At 40.8% G+C, this 22,296-nt stretch overlaps 1 protein-coding gene across 9 annotated transcripts in view; it reads right to left on the minus strand.

Moving 5' to 3' along the window:
* Nucleotides 1–22,296, minus strand: part of LOC111576970 (protein tyrosine phosphatase receptor type M) — a 178,745-nt gene that overhangs the window by 14,652 nt on the left and 141,797 nt on the right. For all 9 annotated transcript variants that reach the window (XM_055014635.1, XM_055014637.1, XM_055014636.1 and 6 more), the window contains 6 exons: nt 20,964–21,040; nt 16,550–16,586; nt 8,209–8,306; nt 5,786–5,902; nt 2,804–2,958; nt 1,626–1,761 (listed from right to left, as the gene is read on the minus strand). In XM_055014635.1, coding sequence (XP_054870610.1) covers nt 1,626–1,761; nt 2,804–2,958; nt 5,786–5,902; nt 8,209–8,306; nt 16,550–16,586; nt 20,964–21,040 — 620 coding nt within the window. The remainder of the gene's footprint in view (nt 1–1,625; nt 1,762–2,803; nt 2,959–5,785; nt 5,903–8,208; nt 8,307–16,549; nt 16,587–20,963; nt 21,041–22,296) is intronic.

Below are 22,296 nucleotides of genomic sequence, written 5' to 3' on the forward strand. Positions count from 1 at the left end.
GGTTTTTTTTTGTTTAAATTACTTTTTCATTTTTAATGATCCTATCAAACCTTGCTGACCTTAGCCAGGTTTTGTCTTCAGTATTTTCATAATCAAAGCCTGAGCAAGGTGGATGTCTTAACAACAAAAACAACCCCCACTGTTTCTTGATGGCTATATGAAATCGCAACACATTTCCTCCTCCTCGCATCAGTCAGTCAAGCAGCGGACACAGTGACACAGCTTGAAGCTTGATGCAAATGTTTTTTGAAGTGACATTTTCAGCTGACACTTCCTTGTCACTTCAGACCAAAATCCGCACACATGCTCAGGGGTCACTGATTTACAGATTGAAAGAGAAACATGTGTTGCCATTTGTTAAGTCTAGTGCTGGATATGAACTGTTGACTCGCGAGCTGGACTCTCCTGGGCTGGGTCAGTATGTCAGCGGTGATGCGCTTCTCTAACTAGAACCCACACGTTGGATCTTATCTGAGCTCATAAACTATAAACAGCAACAAGGCCTTTCATTTCCACTGACAGATTAAACCATGCTGGAGAGTTGGTGTCTGGCTGCAGGCAAAGGAGCTGTGCCAACCAGCCCGAACACCTGCGAGGGAAAATACACACATACACACACTTTGAAGGTCACTGAACTTGAGGAGAATGACTCAGGGTGAACAACATTTGGTCTCTAGTTGCTCAAATCCCAATTTGGACGTCAGCGATGAAACATTTGCCCATTAAGTCCAATGACGCTTGTGATTTAAAGGGAATTACGGTGAAATGATGCATTCAACGAGACTATGGACACCTCCAGATGGCCGGTGTTCAGGAAAGCGCAAAGTCCTTCGGTTGTCCACACTGGCATAAAGCTGCAAGACGAGCCAGAGATGTTTTCAGCTATCGAGAGGAACTAAATCCTCTCAGTTACAAGCCTCTAAACCCTTTTATTACAGCATGTATTGCCAAGCACTTGTGCTTAGCACCCTGGGAAATAGTCAGGGTGTGCACTTCAATAAATGTCTTTTGTGAAAAAAAGATCATTACAAATGTAAAAGGTATTATGATTGATGGCTACAATACAATGTACAATAAAATCCACACTCCTCTAGTCATATAGATATGTCTGCTGTTCATAGAAACACCATTTACATAGTATTTAAAGCAGTATTTATAACAAGTGGAGCTCTTTACAGCAATTAAATAAAGGTTAATTAATATTTAGATTATTTAGTTACATAATGAAATACTTTCCCCTCTGAAAAATGTGACACTTGAACTGGTACTTGAAAGTGAAGGACAGCAAAAATTTCAAAAGATAATGGCATCATCAATCCCTGGCAAAATGGTTAACAACCTCCCCTGCACCACTTCAGCTGCAGAATTAATGACTAATAAATGACAGTCAATGATTTCTTGTCCCAAAAATAATACATGTTTTTGTTTCAGCTGTTCCTTCTGAGCATTTCTTTTGGAGCAGCAGAGAAGTGGGGCTTATTGTAATAATGATTTGATACTACTTAATCCACATTTGATAGCTACAGCTTGTCAAGCAGCATTACCACTCTAACATATTTCATTGCTAAGTCTCTGTGGACAGGTCCAGCTCTGCTGAGGCTGATATGGGAGCAGATTTGTGATACCTCAGTCTGGACCATGTTGACCCTCCGTGAGCGCAGCTCCCTCACGCAGTTGTAAATGTCTACCACGCCCTCTCTCTCAGCCATGTCCAGCATGATGTCAATGACGATGAAACAGCCCGTCCGACCGGCCCCAGCACTGCAGACGAACACACACATCAGAAGTCTCATAGACTCAGGCCATTTCGGTTCTGTAAAGCATCTTGACACCATCTGAATTGTAATTGGCGCTATATACGCTAGCGTTCAAAAGTTTGGGGTCATTTAGAAATGTCTTTTCTTTTGAAAGAAAAACACTGTTTTTCAATGAGGATAATATTAAATGAATCAGAAATACAGAAAAGACATTGTTAATGTGGTAAATGACTATTCTAGCTGGAAACAGCTTATTTTTAATGGAATATCTACATAGAGGTACAGAGGAACATTTCCAGCAACCATCACTCCTGTGTTCTAATGCTACATTGTGTTAGCTAATGGTGTTGAAAGGCTCATTGATGATTAGAAAACCCTTGTGCAATTATGTTAGCACATGAATGAAAGTGTGAGTTTTCATGGAAAACATGAAATTGTCTGGGTGACCCCAAACTTTTGAACCGTAGTGTAAATAAAACTGAACTGAATTGAAATTGAATAGCAAAACAGACACTGCTCCTATTCAGAGACATAAGACATCTAAAATAATTGAAGTCACATTTTAAATACATTTAAGGGGCGGAAGTAGTAGTTTTGTGTACTAATACCACAATGTGAACATACTCCGCAACAAGTAAAAGTCTTATTTTTAAAATTGAGTAAAAGTACAAATATTAAGTATTTGTAGTAAAACTTTAAGTATCACAAGTTAAAGCACTTATTTAGCAGAAAAATGCCCATTGTCAATGTTTTACTATTTGATATGATGTTTTTGGACTGTTACATCTGCTACATCGATGTGTATGCTGCATTTAACTGCTATAAATGTTTATGGTTTAGCTAAATGTAGATTAATGTAGTGGGGTGGGGAAAAAAAGTATTTCTTTCTGATACATAATGGAAGGAAGTGTAAAATGGCAGAAATCTACAGACTGTATAAAATCACGGATAAGACTCAAATGAACATAAACAAGTAAATACTGACTGCTTAGACAGAGTAGAAACACAAGTATGAATCAGAGTGCTTGGTTCCAGAGCAAACAAACCTGCAGTGAACCACCATTGGCCCAGCACTGGTCAGGGTCTTGGACTTGACTCTCCTAATAAACCCCAGCAGGCCTGTGGCGTGATAGGGCACACCGTGGTCTGGCCAGCCCGTGAAGTGAAACTGTCGAATCTCACGGATCTCATGAGCCCCTCTCTGAAAAAAAAAAAAAAAAAAAAAAAGGAGTCATCATGTTAAACACACAAAGCACAGCAGAAAACAGTGGAGAAGAGATGAGAAGTGTAGGGCAGTGTGAAAGGTCCCACTAAAGAAAATACAGAGTTGAATTAAATACAAACATACACTTTATGGACTATAGAAGGAGGGCTGAGCAAAGTTTCAAGGCCAGTGTAGCCTTATTTTTTTGTCCACTGTAGCACTTTCTGCCATGTCTATGCCCTTCCAAGGACAAATGATTATATAGTATGCTATATCTATTATCCAGGCACTGTAGATATCACATAAAAAGCAGTTTCTGCAGTTTTATCTAGATGGAATATAAGTTTATTCTCTGGATGGAGTCCAGATTTGGTTTGTAACAAATCACTGTATGGAGGGTAGTAGTTTGAACGTGTATGGCTGAATTAATCCAATATTACAACTTGCTAGTACGGATTAGTTTTAGAGTGTTTGAGCGGAGCTTAGGTGAGTTGGAGTGCTTCACCTGTAGCAACAGATGGGGACTTCATAGATCTGAACACTCTAGAAGAAGTTACATCTATATCATTGTTAGCCATGAAGGGCTTGTTTGATGGTTAAAAAGAAAAGAAAGGAAAAGAAAAAAAACCTCCTACATATGTAACTTTGATACACAGTAATGACTTTGTAGGGATTTAATTAATGACCAGAGAAGGACTTTAAAGAGAAAACGAACAGATACAAAGCATTTGGACACACTGTTGGGGGTCATACGTTACTGTGAAAAGTATTAGATTACTCTTGATTACATGGTCTATTTCTGTTTGTGTCCTCTCTAAAGTACTTTTTATGACGTGAATTTTTATTATTTCATATCAACCAGCAATGTGTAGGGCTGAAAAAAGCCAATTCAGAAGTGTCAAATCTACAGTTCTTCTAATATCCACTTGAGGCTTCAAAGGTGAGTTAATCCCTGTAGTCCTGCATATTAAAATGTTCAGCTTTACAGCAGAAATAAACACGTTTACAGCCGGGTTCAAAAACATGTTTTGGTCTTTACAGCTTTTTATCTGTTCAGAGTAACTGTATGGGGGTGATTTTTTTTTTACATAACTCTTTCACTTAAATTGCAAAAAAAATCTGTAAAATTATACACAGTTAAGGACTTAGCTGCTTTTAGTGACAGGTCAGTACAGTTACAGAATCATCAGTAGCCCACAAACACTTGCATTTCCCACCTCAGCTCCCCTCCTGCTCCACCTCTTTGCTCATTTTCTGATTAGCTCATCCAAATGGAGAGATGCTGGAACTGTCACAAAACCAGTGTTCAGAAAACCTATGGGTGATGTTGGGGTAATTTATCTTTATAAACAGTCTATGATCATATCTCATAATATTCAGGGGGCATAAGTTGCTTTGAAGAAAATCTGAACCACCTCAGTTGTACAGAAAGTGACCAGGAAGAAGAGGAGTACAGGGGAACTAATTGAGGACTTCATTCGTTGGTGCAGGCTGAACCACCTCCACCTGAATATGTCCAAAATCAAGAAGATGGAGGTAGACTTCTGGAGATTGGCACCATCGCCACTCCCAGTCACCATCGAGGGTTTGGATGTAGAGATGGTTCACACTCACAGGTACCTTGGTGTACACCTGGATGACAAACTGGACTGGTCTCCGAACACGAATGTGCTAGACAAGACGGGCCAGAGCTGGCTGTACCTACTACGCAGGCTGAGGTCCTTCAACGTCTGCAGTGAACTACTCAACCTGATCTGCCAGTCTATTGTCTCCAGTGTACTCTTCTACGTTGTGTTGTGCTGGGGTGGGAATGTGAAAGCTAGGGACAGGAACAGACCTGACAAGCTGGACAACAAAGCTAGCAAAGTTGTGGGGAGGGAGCTGGACTCTGTGGTCACGGTAGCTGAACAATGTTCTCTGAACAAGCTGCTGTGCATCATAGATAACCTCAATCGTCCCCAATACAGTACTTTGGATGGACAGAGGAGCATGTTCAGTGGCAGGTTACTGTCGCTGAAATGCTCCACAGACAGACTCAAGAGGTCTTTTGTCCCCAGGGCCATCTGGCTCTTCAACTCGTCCCAGTAGGGATGGTGGACTTGTACTTATTTAGCAGACTGTCTTATCTTTACATTATATTTCATATTGTTTTTATACCTCACCATGCCTTTATTGTATATCTGTAGCATAATGCGCTGCTTGATACCTCAATTTCCTTGGGGATTAATGAAGTATATTTTGATTTGATTTGGTATGATTGGTAGAAACTATGTTTTGCTGTCAGCCCATTCCATAGTGTGATCTGTGGTGCAGTAGGGCTACATGCATTGAACCGTCTAGATACAAATCTTCTTCAAATTGTAAAAATAGAGGCATTAAAATACAAGCGTTAGGGTTAGGGTTAGGGTTGGGGCTTATTGTAGAAAAGTTGGAAACAAAATCAAAAAATCTGCAGCAAACTTTAGAAATATAAGAAAATTATCTTGTTTTAAAGCAACTTAACGATACATTTGGCAGCAAAATTTTAATACTATAGCCTTGAGGTGTTCCAGACAGTCAATTTAAAGCCTTCTCAAATGAGTAAGAGTAGCATAGAAAATTTAAAATATATTTTTCTCTAAAGGAGTAACCACTCAAAACATGCTTATGACCAAGGCAACCATAATTTTTGAAGTGTTCAATGACCAAAGGTTGAGGTCTAGTACAAACAAAGTTTCAGTTATGTAACAGCATGGAAAGCTAAAACTGAAAAGGCATGAATGTCTTTTCAATTCTCTCAGAATAACAGGGAAAAAAAAAGTTCAGAAAGTGTTGCAAAGTATACCTTCTCTACTGCAAAGGTCCTGATGACATACTCTGATAGCAGCTCCGTCTCGATAAGCGTCACCTTGATGTCTCTGTAGATCTCGGTGTCATCGGGCCAGTACTTACAACACTTCACCTGAGAGTGACAAAAGCAAATGTTTTATATGACATCCTCAAATTCTGTCTACTAACTACAAAGAATTGACAGTCACAATGCTGTATTTCACAGAGGACACTCATATTTGAATTCTGTAGATTTCTAGGCTGTCATTTTTTTCCTAATAAAGATAATTGTCACATAACATTACCTCCTATTTGCCACCCGATATTTCAGTTTCTGAAGTGTTTCTTTCAAATCGAAATGAGATTTGCTTCATATTAGTTTGGGCCCCTGGTCAAGGATATGCTGTAAATGGGAATCTTATGTATCAATGGAGATTTCATTCGCACATTATTGCTTTTTCATTCTCACATCAGTAATGTGAAAATGAGTCTAAAGGTGGACTGTGCAAAAGCCTGGAACAGAACAGAAAAGGCACCAAAGGAGTGTAAGATTTGTCCACCTTAAAAATTTGAATAGCAGTGCAGAGAAATAGGACAAAACATAAAAAAATAGCATGCTACAATTAAATGAGGGACATATAATGACAATCCAATAACGACATGAAATAATAAACCCTCAGCTGTTTAAAACAGATTTCCCAACAGAAATCTAAGACACCCCACTGGAAATATTACTTGTATTAGGTATCATAAGAGTGCAAAATTACCCCTCCCCCTGTTCAATTAAACTGTTGATACTGGGGGAGTAAGCCTGGTAATAGAGATTGAGTTCACGGAGGTATATCAGAGAATGATCATTTCTGATGAGGGATAAATGCGACATCAGCCACAAGTAGATTCAATTTTCATTTCTGGCATCTATGCACTGATTACAAATGAAATGAGATTTTGGTTTGTGGAATGACACAGACAGAGGGGGACTTTGAGGTCCCTCTCTCTGACACCCCTGATGACTAATCCCTGATGACAATCACAAATCCACCGTCCGCTTCAGGCCAGATTGAATTAGGCAAAAGCCATTAACTTATTAGATCACTCTAAATCAGATGCCTGGTTTTGGGGGGGAATTAGCCTTTGGGCTAACATGTGCCAGTGTAGACACAGATGTTCTTTTGTGTGGACACACTTATGAGCATGTGACTGTGTGTGTACGCAGCTCATGAACTCATTCCCTCATATGGATAGAGTATATGGAAAAGAAGCAGTCAGCGCATCACCTCATCACACACATCAGCGCTCTAACTTCCAAAACCAAATCTCTCGCACATCAAAGTGTGCTGAGCGCCGCCCCTGTGAGGGTAACCAGTGGGACAGAGGCTGTGTGTGCTTGTCTGTGTGTGTGCCAGGATTTCCCAGAGTTCATCAGTGACTGTGCCGAGCAGATGGCCCGCTGTGATATGGTGAAGTGATTTTATGGGGCCCTCTATGGAGCCACCATCACTGTGACCAACTGTGCCTACCGCCCGCCAATGGACGAGGATCATATAACAGACGGTTTGGGGGCCGGGGCCCACCGAGAACAGCACAGCAGCTAAGCAGGTGTGGAGAAGGTGTTGGGCGGGGTGGGCTGGGCTCAGCTACTGTAGAGGAAAGGCCTAATGAGGTACCTAGAGATGGGCCCATGAATCATTATCAGCTCTGCTACATTTAAGTCCCACCAAAAATGCACATCAGCGAAATCAAGGTGTGTCTGTGTTAAAGGGGCTTTCAGTGTGAATGTGTTTAAAATTCTTTGAGAAAATCCCCTGGCAGTCAAAGCATTACACTGTACGTTAAGACCTTCATTTTCTCTTGATTATAACCTAACCAGGGGGAACTACAGTGCGAGTTAAGTGGAACAAATTAGGACTGAAGCAGAGCTCTGGATTTTTTTCAGGCCACATGCTGTAGTGAGCAAAAAAAGAAAGTCAGGGCTCTACCATTAGTTTGAACATTATGAACTGTCCTCACCACTCAATAACAGTCCCCTTTTGTCCAATGAGAACAACATTAAGAGATGTTTCTGCTCGGAGGAGCTTGCTAGGAGCTGGCGGCTTCAGAAGTCTAATGTCCTGTTATAGAGCCACTCAGATGAAACAGTAGTCAGTCGCCTGGATGCCTCTCTGGTAATGAAGGCCATCAATCAGGTGCTTCTCACTTCTCACTGATAAGATAGATGGGAAACGAGCTGGCAGCACGTGAGTCCCATGCCTCACTAAGTCAGCATACACATACACAGACACATCTGGGCACTGATGCTCAAATACAATTAAAAAAGAAAAAGAAAAAAAAAGAGATGGCTGTGTTTACCTTGAGATGCAATCAGCCTGTCAGTCGACTGGGTGCAAGGTAATCATATTTAAGATCTGCAGTTCCGGTGAACGTGTAATTAATACGTACCCTGCCCACTTCCACCAGGTTGGTCACCATGACGATAGCTGCCGTATTCTCCTGCCAGACCATCCTCCAGAAGTCAAAGACAGTCTCCTGCATGGGTCCTTGGAGAGACAGAGTGGAAATTGAATTTTACAAATATATTTCTGCCAAATTTACCATTTTCTAGAGTAGTACTATCCCAAGTGTGTTTAAGTGGTGGGGTTTTGTGTGGTCTTGTCAAGTTCTTTGTGTCAAGTAACTTTGTGCACAGAGGAACAGTCACGATTAAAGTTCCATCCATCCATTATCAATACATCGCTTAATCCTCATTAGGGTTGCGGGGGGCTGGAGTCTATCCCAGCTGACTTAGGGTGAAGGCAGGGGACACCCTGGACAGGTCACCAGTCTATCACAGGGCAACACATAGAGACAAACAATCAGACTCACTTTCACACCTACGGACAATTTAGAATCACCAATTAACCTCAGTATGTTTTTGGATTGTGGGAGGAAGCTGGAGAACCCACACATGCACACTGAGAACATGCAAACTCCATGCAGAAAGATTCCAGGAAGGCCGGGATGTGAACTGGGGATCTTCTAGCTGTGTAGCTAAAGTGCTAACCACCAAGCCACTGTGCTGTCAACAGTTAAAGTTATTTTATTTTAGTATATGGTCTGAAATGGGCCATGGAAGCACAGTATTCTCTGCAGTCCTGCAGCAGTATTTCTACTTAATTGAAAGTAAGAGGTGTTTCCATACACAGGTCCAGTCAGACTCGTCCATAAGTGGACCTGTTCCAACCACAGGATGGCTCTGGTCTGACAGACCATAGAAAGAGACACACAGAATGCTGAACAGAGTTGTGCGGAGAGAAGGAGAGACAGGTGAAGTGAAGATAGCGTTACTTGAGTAGACAACAAATTGCTATGGTCATTGAATGTATTTTCCAATGCTTGCGTGGGCTAATGGCTGTGGCTAGATTCTATTTTTTTTTACTGGCTCTTCAAGTGTAGCCAGTGTGCCTGTTTGTTTTGGTTTGAGATGCTGGCAACGTCCACTGTCTCTGAATGTACACACAGGACATTGCTGTAATACACATAATTTTCTATCTATCTTTTTCTGAGACTCTCAAATTATATTTATTTTGGGGTTTCTATAAGTAAAGGAATTAGTTTGATTGAAACTGTCATTCATCATAAATATGTTAATGTTTATTTTAATTGTTTCTGTACAGGCTGGGGCTGCACAGTGGCTTGGTGGTTAGCACTTTTGCCTTGTAGCTAGAAGATCCCCGATTCGCGTCCCGACCTTTCTGCATAGAGTTTGGATGTTCTTCCAGTGCATGTGTGAGTTTTCTCTGGGTACTCCGGCTTCCTCTTACAGTCCAAAACCATGCTGAGGGTAACTGGTGATTCTAAATTGTCCGTACGTGTGAATGTGAGAGTGATTGTTTGTCTCTATATGTAGACCTGTGATACACTGGTGACCTGTCTAGGGTGTCCCCTGCCTTCGCCCCAAGTCAGCTGGGATAGACCGCAGCCTACCACGACCCTAATGAGGATTAAGCGGTGTATAGATAATGGATGGATGGATATATAAGCTGTGGGTCATGCTTTTTTGATCAATAATGTCCTGCTAGCAAAGCTTCTTTCTCAGATTGACTTATACACAATATGAACACATGTATTTGGAAGCATTACTGTCCTATAGCAGAATGACAGTTTATAGAGCATTTTCCTCTCCATTTTCACTTCTTGGATCAAACACTGAAAGATGTGTCAAGTCTGATTTATTTATAGTGCTTTCTACAACAAATGCCATTGCATAGTGCTTACTCTACAGCACAGAGCTTAAGACATGGAAAAAATAGGAGAGGAAACTAACACAAATTTAAAGATGAGACTTAGGGTGGGCCTGTGTGTGTGTCTGTGTGTGTGTGTGTGCGTGCGTGCGTGTGTGGGGCAAAGCTCAAAGTAATTACCACTGCATCTCATCTGTTTAACACCAACCCTTCCACTACATCCGACCCAAATGTATCTGGTTCACATCAAAATAAATTAGCAGAGAGCCATTCAATGCTTCCGATATTTAAAACTTCACTGAGCAATAATTGTGGGTAGAATTTAATTATTATTCTGGTTAATTAAAATTATTAATATTAGTTTTAATCAAGCACCAACTGGAAAAAAAAATTACTTCTGACAAATTAATTAGTCAATGCAAATCTCCACAACTGTGCATTCTCCTGCGTTGGCCCAAATTACCTGGAGACATAACGAATTATGCAGACACACACACAGACAAGCTAAGACCCAACCTGGCACATACACAAAATGACAGTGTTTTTCCTCCCTGTCATTTATGCGGTGCGTAAATTTAATAATTTACTGTCTGAAAAATCAGGCCATGCATTGTAATTTCGGAACAACTAAGTCACATTTGTAGGTGAATCTTTGAGTTTTGATTTGGCTGGACCACTCATTCTTATGCCACCCAAATTTGTGTCTGCGGGGTGACTATGCTTCAAGGGCAGGAGTGTGCATGCTCAGCAGCATGTATAGAACGGAGTCCTCCAAGCAAACTAGAAAGTAGTATAACAACAACTGTGAGTTTATGATGTCTGCAGCAATCTGAGTGCACATCAGCCATCACTATAAACAAGGCTTAAAAAAAATGCCCACTTCATTCTGGATAAAACATTTGTTACAACAGTTTATTTAAATATTCACACTAAAACCTGACCTTAACTCTCTGAAGATCTACACTACTTGATGGAATAAAATTATTTTAGTTCTGCTCATGAAGTTTATTTTTGTTTATTTATTTATTTGATCAGGAATCATGCAATTAAGATAGAAAACATCTGATGTATTGCATACAGAGTGTATAGCATTAAGCTAGTTTTCAACTCCCACCCCTGGTTGGGCTTTTCAGTCAAAGCAGACAAAGAAGACCAACAACACCAATAAAAACAGCACAGACAACACTACACACACACACACACACACACATAATGACATGATCCACAGTCATTCGGACCTTATAGATGTCATAGGTGAGTACATTCTTGTTTTTCTTTCAGCCAATACCTAACCTTTGCTGTAAACGTTTTAAAATCTGCAAACATACTCATTTCCTTTGGTAATGCCTTCCAGATGTGACAGCCTTTAATTGAAAAGGAAGCTATTGCTTGTTAAAATCAAAGTTGCTTTTACTACACAGTAAGTGTTATTAGTTTGTTTTTTGTAGTCTCTGTTGCATTAGTTTCAGTTGCTATATGTTTCTGTTATTTTACTGTTTGTGCTTCTTATTGTTTATGCCTTCTCCAACAACCTCATTACCCCCAAGGCATTAACCAAGTGTCATCATCATTTTGCTATGTTTATTGATAAGCCATGTTTAATCTGCATCCTGGGCTGCCCAAATAGATCCTCAGCTTCTAATTGTATAGCTTTGTGTGACAGTTTGAAAAAAAAAAATCGATTTAAAAAACACTAAATGAAATTAAAATTTAAGAGAGCCTGTTCATGCCTACCTCTGAAAAAAAAAAACCTCAAAAACTTTGCAGATGAAAATTGTTGTATTTTTTCAAAATTGAGAAATGCAATTTTCCTGACTTCTTCACATTGCAAATAGATATCTAAAAATTTGGAACAAAGCTTCTCAATATCTTCCATTTATATCCCCTCACTTTTTTCTGCTTTGTGTGTGCTGGTATGTCTCGATTTTCACTGCAAGACCTCAATCTCCAATTCTAGTCACTTCCAGTCAGCCAATAACTATCCAACCTGATTGAACCACCCACTCTGCTACCTCCTACACTTGTCCCTGAGGGAGGATACACACAACTGAGAAGTTTGGGAGAGGGGGACTGAGAAGCAGGACAGCTGGTGTGTAGGACTTCAGTAACACAATAACACTTGGCATTATATGGTAAATCAACCAATGAAAAGCTCCTGCCAAGCTTCAGCCAGCCAATTTATGTTTTCATATACATGGAGAGATGTAGAAAAGGTATGGATGAGTTGCTGTATAGCAATGAACTTGATGGCACTCGAGAAATAGGTGTGGAAGAACAAAAGAATCCCAAACACAAACACTTTGACAGCTTTGACGCGGGAGTGAACAACTTCAAGTGCTAAACGGAACTTTAGGTGACACTTTGAAGGAAGTTGGATATTTCTCAGAGCAATTGTTTTTTTTTGGTTTTTTTTTAAACTAATGTCCTCTGAAAAAAGCATGATTTTCAATCAGTTGTGTCTTCCGCTGCAAGTTGACATGTATCACTGCAGTTTATGAGTTGTAAATAAGCAGCTTTTGCAATATTGGCATCTCAGAAAATGGCTTAGGTAATATAATAACATAATCTTAATGATATAGGTTTCTGTAAGTATATAACATAAGTGAGAAATGGCTGGAAAGCATTATAGCATTGGTTGATTGTTTGAAACAACTTAAATCTTCCGAACAAGCTCTTGTAGCCATGGGAATAATGACATTTCTCTGTCAGGAGAAAAAGCTGAAATAGGATGAAGCTGTGATGGCACTGCAAAGATTCTTAAACTGGAGACTAGAAGTCTGAAAAGTGTGCTTTTAAATTGGACTCTGATCATCCAATAACCTTGAATATTCACATTTAACAACCTTAAAGTTGCGATATGCAACATTTTGAAGATAATAATATAGCATTAATACACCAGCAACAATGTTAATACATTGATATAGTGAAGTACTGACATCTTTTGCACAGATTTAAGCCACTTTCCCTCTGTGTGGATTATAATCTGAGCTTCTCTGATGTTTGCTTTGGCAGTCAGTCTTGCCATGTGTGCATATTAGTGCATGTTAGTGCATGTTAGTGCCTGTGAGTCCCTCCCTTTGAAACTGCTGGTCCTCCCTGTGCTTTATAAGCAGACTAAATGACCTCCCACACTGCAAGTGAGCAAAAGTGGAAGTGCAGTCTGAGAATTCAGCTGTTCCCTTCCAACAAGCACAGAATTTTAAAAGCAAGTATTTTATTTATGCTATTCATGTAATTTACGTGCATTCGCTTCATTTCAGGTCAGTGTCCGTGGCTCTCCTCTGCGACTCCTTCTCTGCTTGTGTCTTTCCTGTTCAGGCCTTTGTATGAGGGTACCTGCGTTATTATTTTTTTAAACATAGTCTCCTTTAACTTTCAATGCATTTTGTCCACCACTCACCCAACCTCTGGCACCATCTGACTTCTATCTGTTTCTCAAACTGAAATCCCACTTACATGGTCGCCATTTTCAGAGTGATAATGAAGTCAACCATGCTGTTGTGGATCATCTGGAGGCTCAAGATGTGACCTTCTTCAATGTTGGGATTGTGAAGCCTGACTACTGGTGGACCAAGTGCATAAAGCTAAAGAACACTATGTTGAAAAATAATGCAAGAACAATCTTTCTCCTGTGACATTTCTAATTGATTTCAGACTGCAACTGTATTTTAAAAGTTCAGTTTTTACCTAGATATTGTGTGTATATATAAACATATATGAATCTCTGGAATATTTAACATAAACAAACAAGAAAACTCATAAGTAAATGAGCACTATGTAACTATTTACAAATTTCCTCAACACAAACAAATAATCCTGAAGACAAGCCATACTGAGGGGAAAGCTTACATTCTCGAAGATTTATCCAAGGGTTACTTGAAAGAAATTGCATTGAGAGTACACTTGAGAAACTGCGAGATGAGAGCAGTGTTTGTATGACAGTGTGCGTGGAGCCTAGTTGGAGAAGTCTGGAGGAGGCACTTCACAGAAGAAGAAAACTGGTAGGAGCTTCACTTCCAGCTGTCAGGGTGTGAATGCTGCTGCAGCTGATGCTGTGTTTTGGGACTAGGTCTACTCCTCCTCAGAAGCAAGCAATGTGACAGCTGTAAAAATCCCCCAGTCAGGTATTCAGCAAAACTCCTGATCAACATGTGCACAGACACATTCACAGACGAAGATGCAGGCTGCGTTCCCCTCTTGGCCATTAATATTACATGCAGCAGACTCTGGCATAATGTACGCTCACTTATCATTGATTTTTTCTCTCTCTCTCTCTCTCCACCTTGCACCCCCCTCACCCTCCATTGGGCTTTGAGATGTTAACCTGTAAATAATAAAACCTTTGCGCTGCTGGTGACATTTCCTGCTTGTGAGGGAGGGGCGGGAAGAGCAGAGAGGACCGGAGGGGAAACTTGATGAAACTGAGCCCTTTTCTGTGTCATGAATATTTCCAAATCACCAGAAGGATGCAGTGACTTATCAGAGCTGCTGTATCCTAGTGTAAATTCACAGTCTCCGCTAGAGAGAAACACATGTTTGATCGGTATTTAAACGATTGCAAAACATCAAAATGGACACAGACAAGGCAGTGAACTGGAAGGGCTGACGAGCCTGCATACACTCATGTGCTAGGGAGGTGACCTGCAGCTGGTGTTGGAGAATCACTGACAGACAGTTGTTGGATTGCTGCAGCAACAAAAAGCCTGGATGAGAGATTGACCTACATAATGAGGGACAGAGCTTGGGTGATGAGGATTTTATGGAGGGACAGCTGTTCTACCTGCCGTTGTCACCTTGACAGAGCAAAGGGACTCGTCAATAAACCCCAAACTAATGAGTGTCATTGTAGTTTACAGCGTAAGAGAACCGGGACAATGTTATCCCACCTGTCTGCCATATTAAGCACAACCCCGACTACCTCCATAACCAATTTATAACAAAGAGTTTTTAGCTTATCCAGCACTCTTGCAGGTCTCATCATTTCCTGAGCTACTGCTGGTCCCCGTGGACTTGAGTGGAAGTGTCACTCACTGAAAAACTTTACTGGGGGAGTGAAGAGACTACTTCCTCATTTTCAGCAAGTGTGCCAATGCCCAGGTGCTCTTTTCAGGTGCTACAGTATGCAGTTTGTCTGACTGAGAGAGACAGGTCTGTGTCTGGCTTTCCTATCATCTCTGGCTGCTCTTTGCCTCAGTGTCAGCAGACTGAGCCTTCCTTCCTGTCAGTCTGCCGGAGCTGATGATGAATTATGAAAGGGCCTGCTCTCCCAGAGAATACAGATGTTTCCACACATGCACGCACACACACACACTCACGCACACACAGACACATTGGTACTGGATTGCTCTACACAGTGGAAAGCCTTATCGTGCTTGCGATACAGTCGATGGAAAATGAGGACTTATTATGCAAGCCCAATGAGAAAACAGGAGCTAATTAACTTGAATGGAAACACGTTTGGCTTCTCGAGCTTTTCATCTTAGAGAGGACTTCTGTTGGCAATATTTCTTTGACTGCTGATCTTGCTGTGCATATTTTTTAAAATAAAATGCGGATTGCTCTTAATGACTATAGGACAATTCTAAAAGTCTTGAGAGCCCAGTCAAAATTCTTCCACGTTTGAATCATCACCTTGTTTTGGGCAGAGTTAGCTTAGATTTGAGTGTCTGGCTCAGTGGTCAGTGCAAGGCAACACACAGTAACTGCCGTGCATACAGGTAGATAACACAAACCAAACGGCTGCTGCCCGGTTGGTATGAAACGTCCTTCTGAAGTGAGAGCAAACAGAGGGTTGTTTTAATTGAGACACTGAGAAAGAGAGGCGATGCACTAATAAACAGGTAATTATGCAACTCCCAGCTCCGCTGAAGCAGATTGTAAGTCCATTAAGGCCTCTTTGCAAATACGCCTCTCTCTGTCTTCGCTTCTACAGATTTTTTTTCTAAAGTGCTACGCAAAATCCCTATGCATTCAGCCTTGTTGTGGGGGAGTGAGGCTCTCCACGCAAAATTCATAACAATTAACCATCAATCAGACTTAACCCCTGGGGTCATGGTAAGTGCTCCTTGCTTGGCGAATCTGCCGGCCAGATTAACACAGTGGCAAAATGTGCCTGTACATGTCAGCTAATCCAATTATTTATTCAGCTTTCTCCCAGACTGCCTGATTAATCACTCCTACACCACCGATGAAAGGAAAGAGGGAAGAGGCAGAGAGAGAAAAGTGCGCTGCTCTGCTTACTGCTTGCTCAGAGGTGCGTAAGTGTGTTGTGTGTGTGTGTGTGTGTGTGTGTGTGTGTGTGTGTGTGCGTGTGTGTGTGCGTGTGCGTGTGTGTGTGCGTGCACACTGAGGTGATACCAGACTCCCCGAACACACACCTGACTGAGCATCAAAGAGTAGTTTGCAAGTGCGCATGTAAACAACGATAGGGATGTTCAGAGAGATATTCATGAACATCTGCACACATCCATCCGCCCAAACAAAGAGACAACCTTAAATTCTCACCGCCCACACATTTCAATCCGGAGAGCCTGGCAATTTTTAGAAAATGTTATTCTTACCTTGAGTGGCAATGTAGTGATTTGGCCTGTGGTAGCCCTGAAAGACAAAAAAGTGGGAGAAGAGAATGTGAGAATCACTTCACTTTCCTGCTACTCCTAAAAGACCAGCTGTCGTGAGGCAATTTGTCTCAGAAAACACACGCTGTCTTTGATATTTAGTCTGTTTTCTGACAAGGAAGGCTGACCCTTGCATGCAAGCTCAGACTATCGCCACATCACAAACTTAAAAATATATACATGACTGAACAGAGCTGGATGAAACTGTGTCAAAAAAACTGTATCTGTTTTTGTTTCATATGCCCCTTGTTTCTGCAGCAAAAATCAACTCTTGCCTCCATGTTTCCACACCTTAAGAAGGATTATTTTGAGACATATGTGTGCTGCTCCCCAAAAATATTCTGCCAGTCAGCCAGCTGTTTGCCACTGTCCTCACATTCAGTTCTTTGTTTCAGCACCTGACCGAGTGAGCAAAATGTCTGACGTTAAGCTCATGATGGATGCTGCTTGACGCAAGATGCAAACACGCTCTCCATCACGCATTTTATATGCAGCACACCTCAGGAGTAAGCAGCCAAAGTGTTGATAATCCCCAAGATACAACTAACAGCACTGATCTTCACAATAGGCCCCGAGTCTCGTGGATTACTCTAATCCCTTCAAGTTTTATTTGTCAAATTCCTTGTCTTCTCTCCAGAGATATGAGACAGGAAACAAAACATTAGGACTTAAAGGCTCTTCCCCAGCCCAGCCTCCTCTTCATTTATCCCCCTCCTCCTCCCGCTGTTCTGCTTATCTCACTCATATTCAATTTAACTTTGTCTGTGATTAACGCTCCTCCAATGAGGGGAGGGAGACACAAAGGATATTTTCCTCATGCTGTCTCCCATCCACAGGGCTCCTTCAGCTATTCAACTGTCCTCCATTTTTAATGACTTCTTTATCTCTGGACTGAAGAGGAGATTTGTTTTTGCTTTCATGTATGTTCTGTCAAGGAAAGTGGAAGCCCAGTACGCCGTTGGATTAGAGAGGGAGAGACAGAATGAAAGGAAGGGCCCTGACAGTGACTGTCAGGTGAGTAGAGCCAGCTATAAATGGGCTCTATGTGTTTTGTAAGCATGCTACATTAGGCACATAACAGCATTCTCTCGTGATTAACACAAAGAGAAAAAACACAGTAATGTTAATATTGAAACTGAAAAGACTTTGTTTCCAGAAATGCATAAATTACTAAAGAGAAATTAAATACGTGTTATGCTCTTTTTATGTTGCTGCATTGCTTATTACATTGATTATTTGAATTCTTTCAGGTAAGAATGGGTTATAAAATGTCAAAAAATATGCAGCTTAGAGTGTTGTTACCTGTGGGCATGACCTGACATTTTCAGTTCACCATTAGATGTCCCAATTTTCAAACAAAGATACTGTCTCCTGCCAATATTTTTCTTTTGCAATCTAGAAAAATATTTTTATGTTGTACTACAAGCAAGCCACATGGAAGAGAAAGACCAGATCACAAAGCAAGCAATCACAAGCAAAGTGAGAACATGGCCTGAGGCCCCACACCCTAAGAGACATCACCCCAGATTTAATGTATCCGCTGATTTATGGTAAATTTCAATACATTGCAAATTTCATAAATAAATAAAGCACAGCAAAGCCAATTATTTGGTTTCTTCTCATATTCATTCTTCTAATCTTCCTTTATCTGAGGAATCACAAAATGACTGAAGTTAAAATAAAGGAAAAATAATAGTGTTGGAAAGCAATTAAAAAATTTTTATCATATTAATGAGAGGCTTTGTAATTAATTAATTGCAATTAATCACATTTTTGTCAAATAGCAATATTTGACACAATGAGCAAAGTTTTTGAAATAAAAATTTTGACTGATGCCTGAATCGATGAATAGACATATGTGAACTTAAACAACAAAAAGTTTATTTTTCATTTATATTTACCTGCATTTTTCATCTGTCTACTACATTCACAGATTACTGCCAACTCAAAGTGCAATTATAGCGATTATAGTCAACATTTTAAGACTGTTTTGTAAACTCAAGCACTTTCAATGTCTTGAAAAGTGCTCTATTGTGGGCTGGCTACACTGTTGGCCTGTACTAGGACTGGAGCTAACGTGTCCACAGGATCGTCAACTTCTTGCATCCCATTCGTTGTCTATGTGAAACGCATCGCATTACATGGTGGTTGCATAGCATTTCAAACATACACCGTATAATAAAGACAAACCTGTTCTGTATGTTATTTTCTCCCTTATTAAACAAGGCATGTTCTGTTAGCAGAGCTTTCCTCAGTAAAACTGGGCTTCACCAAATTACCATAAATAGTGGGTCAGTTGGGGCCCACTGCCCCCCTTGGCCACGAGGATTAATCCAGCAAGAGGATGGACAGTTGGGGGTACAAAGCACAAGGTTGCGGCTTCTGTCCTGCATCCCATGTGATGTTAGATGTAGGCCAAAAGAGCTCTTGGTTAGGGTTAGAGATTGTGGATTTGCTTAAACACATTCTGTTTTGAGTCAAATCAGCGTGAAGAGGCCAGGATCAACATTTTGAGGTTGACAAAAAAAATGTACTGCGAATGTTCCTTGCTTCGGTGAATTACTTGAAAGTGAACATGAACATTCAGAAGACAGGGTTGCGAGCACCTGTGTGACACCCGCAAATGAAGAAAACCACTGCATCAATATGCTTTGGAGAGAACCAGCAAAATCCATATCCACACACAAACAGCTCTGCAGACAACAAGCCATTACACTATGTTTCCTTGCCGCCTAAATGCTGATGAAAGTACTCTATCAGCTGCAGTGAAAAGGAGCATACCCAACTGGCTCTGCTTACTCGTACATGACTCCAAATAATCGGCAGTATAATAGAGTACAATAACAAACACTGTGGGAAATGTTCTACACATAAGAGTTTATTGGGCAGGACAAGCTTTTAGATGGGTTAAAAAGCTTTCTGAAGAGCAAAAACATCATTACCCATCTGCCTGCATTTCTACTAAGTACTTTCCAATGAAGCTGGCAGAGCAGTGGAAATCCTTTTCAATCAGGGGCGTCTTTAATATGCGTATATTCTTATCTTATAATGGGCCTTCTCTACTGTGAGAGTTTTCTCCGCAGTACCCCTTTTTGCAGCATAATGGGCCACAAACTGAATAGTGGGAAAGGTAAATAATTTAAGACCCCTGCATTCGCCCTGGCACACCTTGCATTATGAATTTATGTTTGACGGCGTAACAAGAGATTACAAATTACCACTTTAGAGGGGCAGGGGAAGAGAAGATGGGAGACGGAGTGAGCGTTCTCTCCTGAGAAGAAAACCACTTAGGGAGTCGGGTACATCACAAGCCCATTACATATGAAGCGGAAGCATCTGCTGTGGGAGGCCAGTGCACTGCTTTGATTGGTCACATCCTGCTACTAACCCTGCTATTAACAGCAAATCATGTCCGATCAAGAGGTTTTATATTGTGTGAGCTAAGTGGGTTAGATCTGTTTTCAACGTGTAACGTGCCTCACGCCACTTTTTAATGACTTTTACTTACTGTAAAGGTATGCCACGGCATTTAAGTGCATGTAAAAGCTGTACTGCAAGTACTTTCTCACTGGTAAGAAGTGTAACTTAACCTCTGTAGATAACTGCACTAATTCACTGGTGTGCCCTTGAGAGTTTTCAGTGTCGGGCAGCTGCTTTGTGTGATATGAAGTAGAGAGATGCTCAAGTTAAGCAACCTACCCAACTGTCTTCCCCAGAAAAACAAACAAACAACAACACTGGTTGCTTGTTGAGAACTATCTCTGGCTACATTTCTTGACCATCAGTCTCTTAAACTCAATGATTGTCCCTGACAGTAAAAGTTATAGCTTTAGTCGCCATTTTAATAATTTCAACTTCCTTTGTCTGTGCTTTGTTCTGGTTTGCGATGCTCAAGGCAGTGTATTGTACTCTGTGTATTCTTTCACTTAAATTCATTGCAACCGAACTAAATACTCAGCCATGAAACAACTCTCCCTTCTCTTCTCATTTTTTTGGTTCTCTTAATTCATTTATACTGTTGTTCAAAGCAAAGTCCAAAACTATAACCTCAGTTTCCCCTGTGTGCTGGTTTGCCTTTTCTCTCTCCCAGCGCTGTCAGCCTCTGATCTTTATTCCTCTTAATATATCCCATGAACGGAGTTGATGAGCAACCTTTTAAAGTTGAATATAAAGGCAATGTGCTTGTGTGTGTGTGTGTGTGTGTGTGTGTGTGTGTGTGTGTGTGTGTGATGGACAGGCAGCAGGGGCTGTATTGTCCCTCAGGCCCCCTGCAACGGAGGCACCAGCGCCCTCTCTCTCCGTGAGAGGAAGCGCAGTGACCTTTGCGTTGGTGGCGCTGGCTGGTGTGTATACTTACATCAACGTAATTTGCATTAATGTAATCGGAGCTCTGTTCCCCCTCCAGGGCTTGCAGCCTGACACGGGAGTGATCATCTGGAAGAGAGGCAGAGAGGAAGAAGCCACTGTTGAATTAATCATATTAACGAGGGCACGAGGAGCAAAAAAAGGGGGGGGAGAGGGACAGAGAGATGGTAAGAATAATAGGAAGAGAGAGAAAAATCACAAAAGAAGTAGAGGGATGATGGAGGGATAAAGCATGACCAGATTGGCATCATACAGGAGTGCAAATGGAAGTGCATAAAATGAGAGTAGAAAGTAGCATGAAAGAAAATAGAAATGCAACATGGCTTTTGGACAACTGTTGTGTGACTTTGCATTCCAAACACCATCATGCTTATGTCTGTTTATACCCTAGATCAGGGGTGTCAAAGTCATTTTAGTTCAGGGGCCACATTCAGCCCAACTTGATCTCAAGTGGGCTGGACCAGTAACATCCTAGCATATTAACCTATAAATAACAACAAATGTTTCCCTTTGTTTTAGTGCAAAAAAGTGTATTCTGAAAATGTTCACAATGTTCTCACAATGAACTATCTTTATACAGAACATTATGAACAATCTGAAATTTCTTAAGAAAAATAAGTGCAATTTCAACAGCATTATGCCTCAATTTATCATTTACAAACATTACAACTTACAGATCAAAGTGTATCTACAAAGGCACAAAACATTTAGTCACAGATATCTGGAAATGAACAATAACTATTAAGGATGAAGGTGAAGTTATCCCCCTGCCGTGTAAATATATAAAATTTATACATAAAAAATACATCAAAGTTGTGGCACTGCATCAACAATAGGGTTCCACCAAACCAAACTCTTTTGTACTGAAGCTGCGGACTGACATATTGCACAAAGTTCAATGTCTTTAAATATTTTCACAGTGAGTGTTCATTTTGCAAAGTCATCCTGTGGGCCGGACTTGACCCTCTGGCGGGCAGGTTTGGCCTGCGGGCCATATGTTTAACATCCCTGTCGTACATGACACGGTAGAAAAAAATCACAATACAATAGTCTTACATCAGCTCATAGTGAGATAGCTTTCTTAAAGCCTTAACTCCGGATTTCAGCAGAAGAAAAATAATTTTTGGCAATTACGGTAAGTCTATATCATTCTAAAGGTACTTAATACACCTTTAAACTGACTTTGGATCCTCAAAGTTTTTCAGTTTTTTCAGCAATGATGAAACGCTGTGAAAATGAACTGTCCAATCAGCATTCACTGGGCCTTTTTCACAGCTGCATATAGTGCATATGGTTGATAGGATTGTGCAATCAAATTCAACACT

This window comes from Amphiprion ocellaris, chromosome 10, assembly GCF_022539595.1.
Source record: "Amphiprion ocellaris isolate individual 3 ecotype Okinawa chromosome 10, ASM2253959v1, whole genome shotgun sequence".
Taxonomy (NCBI): Eukaryota; Metazoa; Chordata; class Actinopteri; family Pomacentridae; genus Amphiprion; species Amphiprion ocellaris.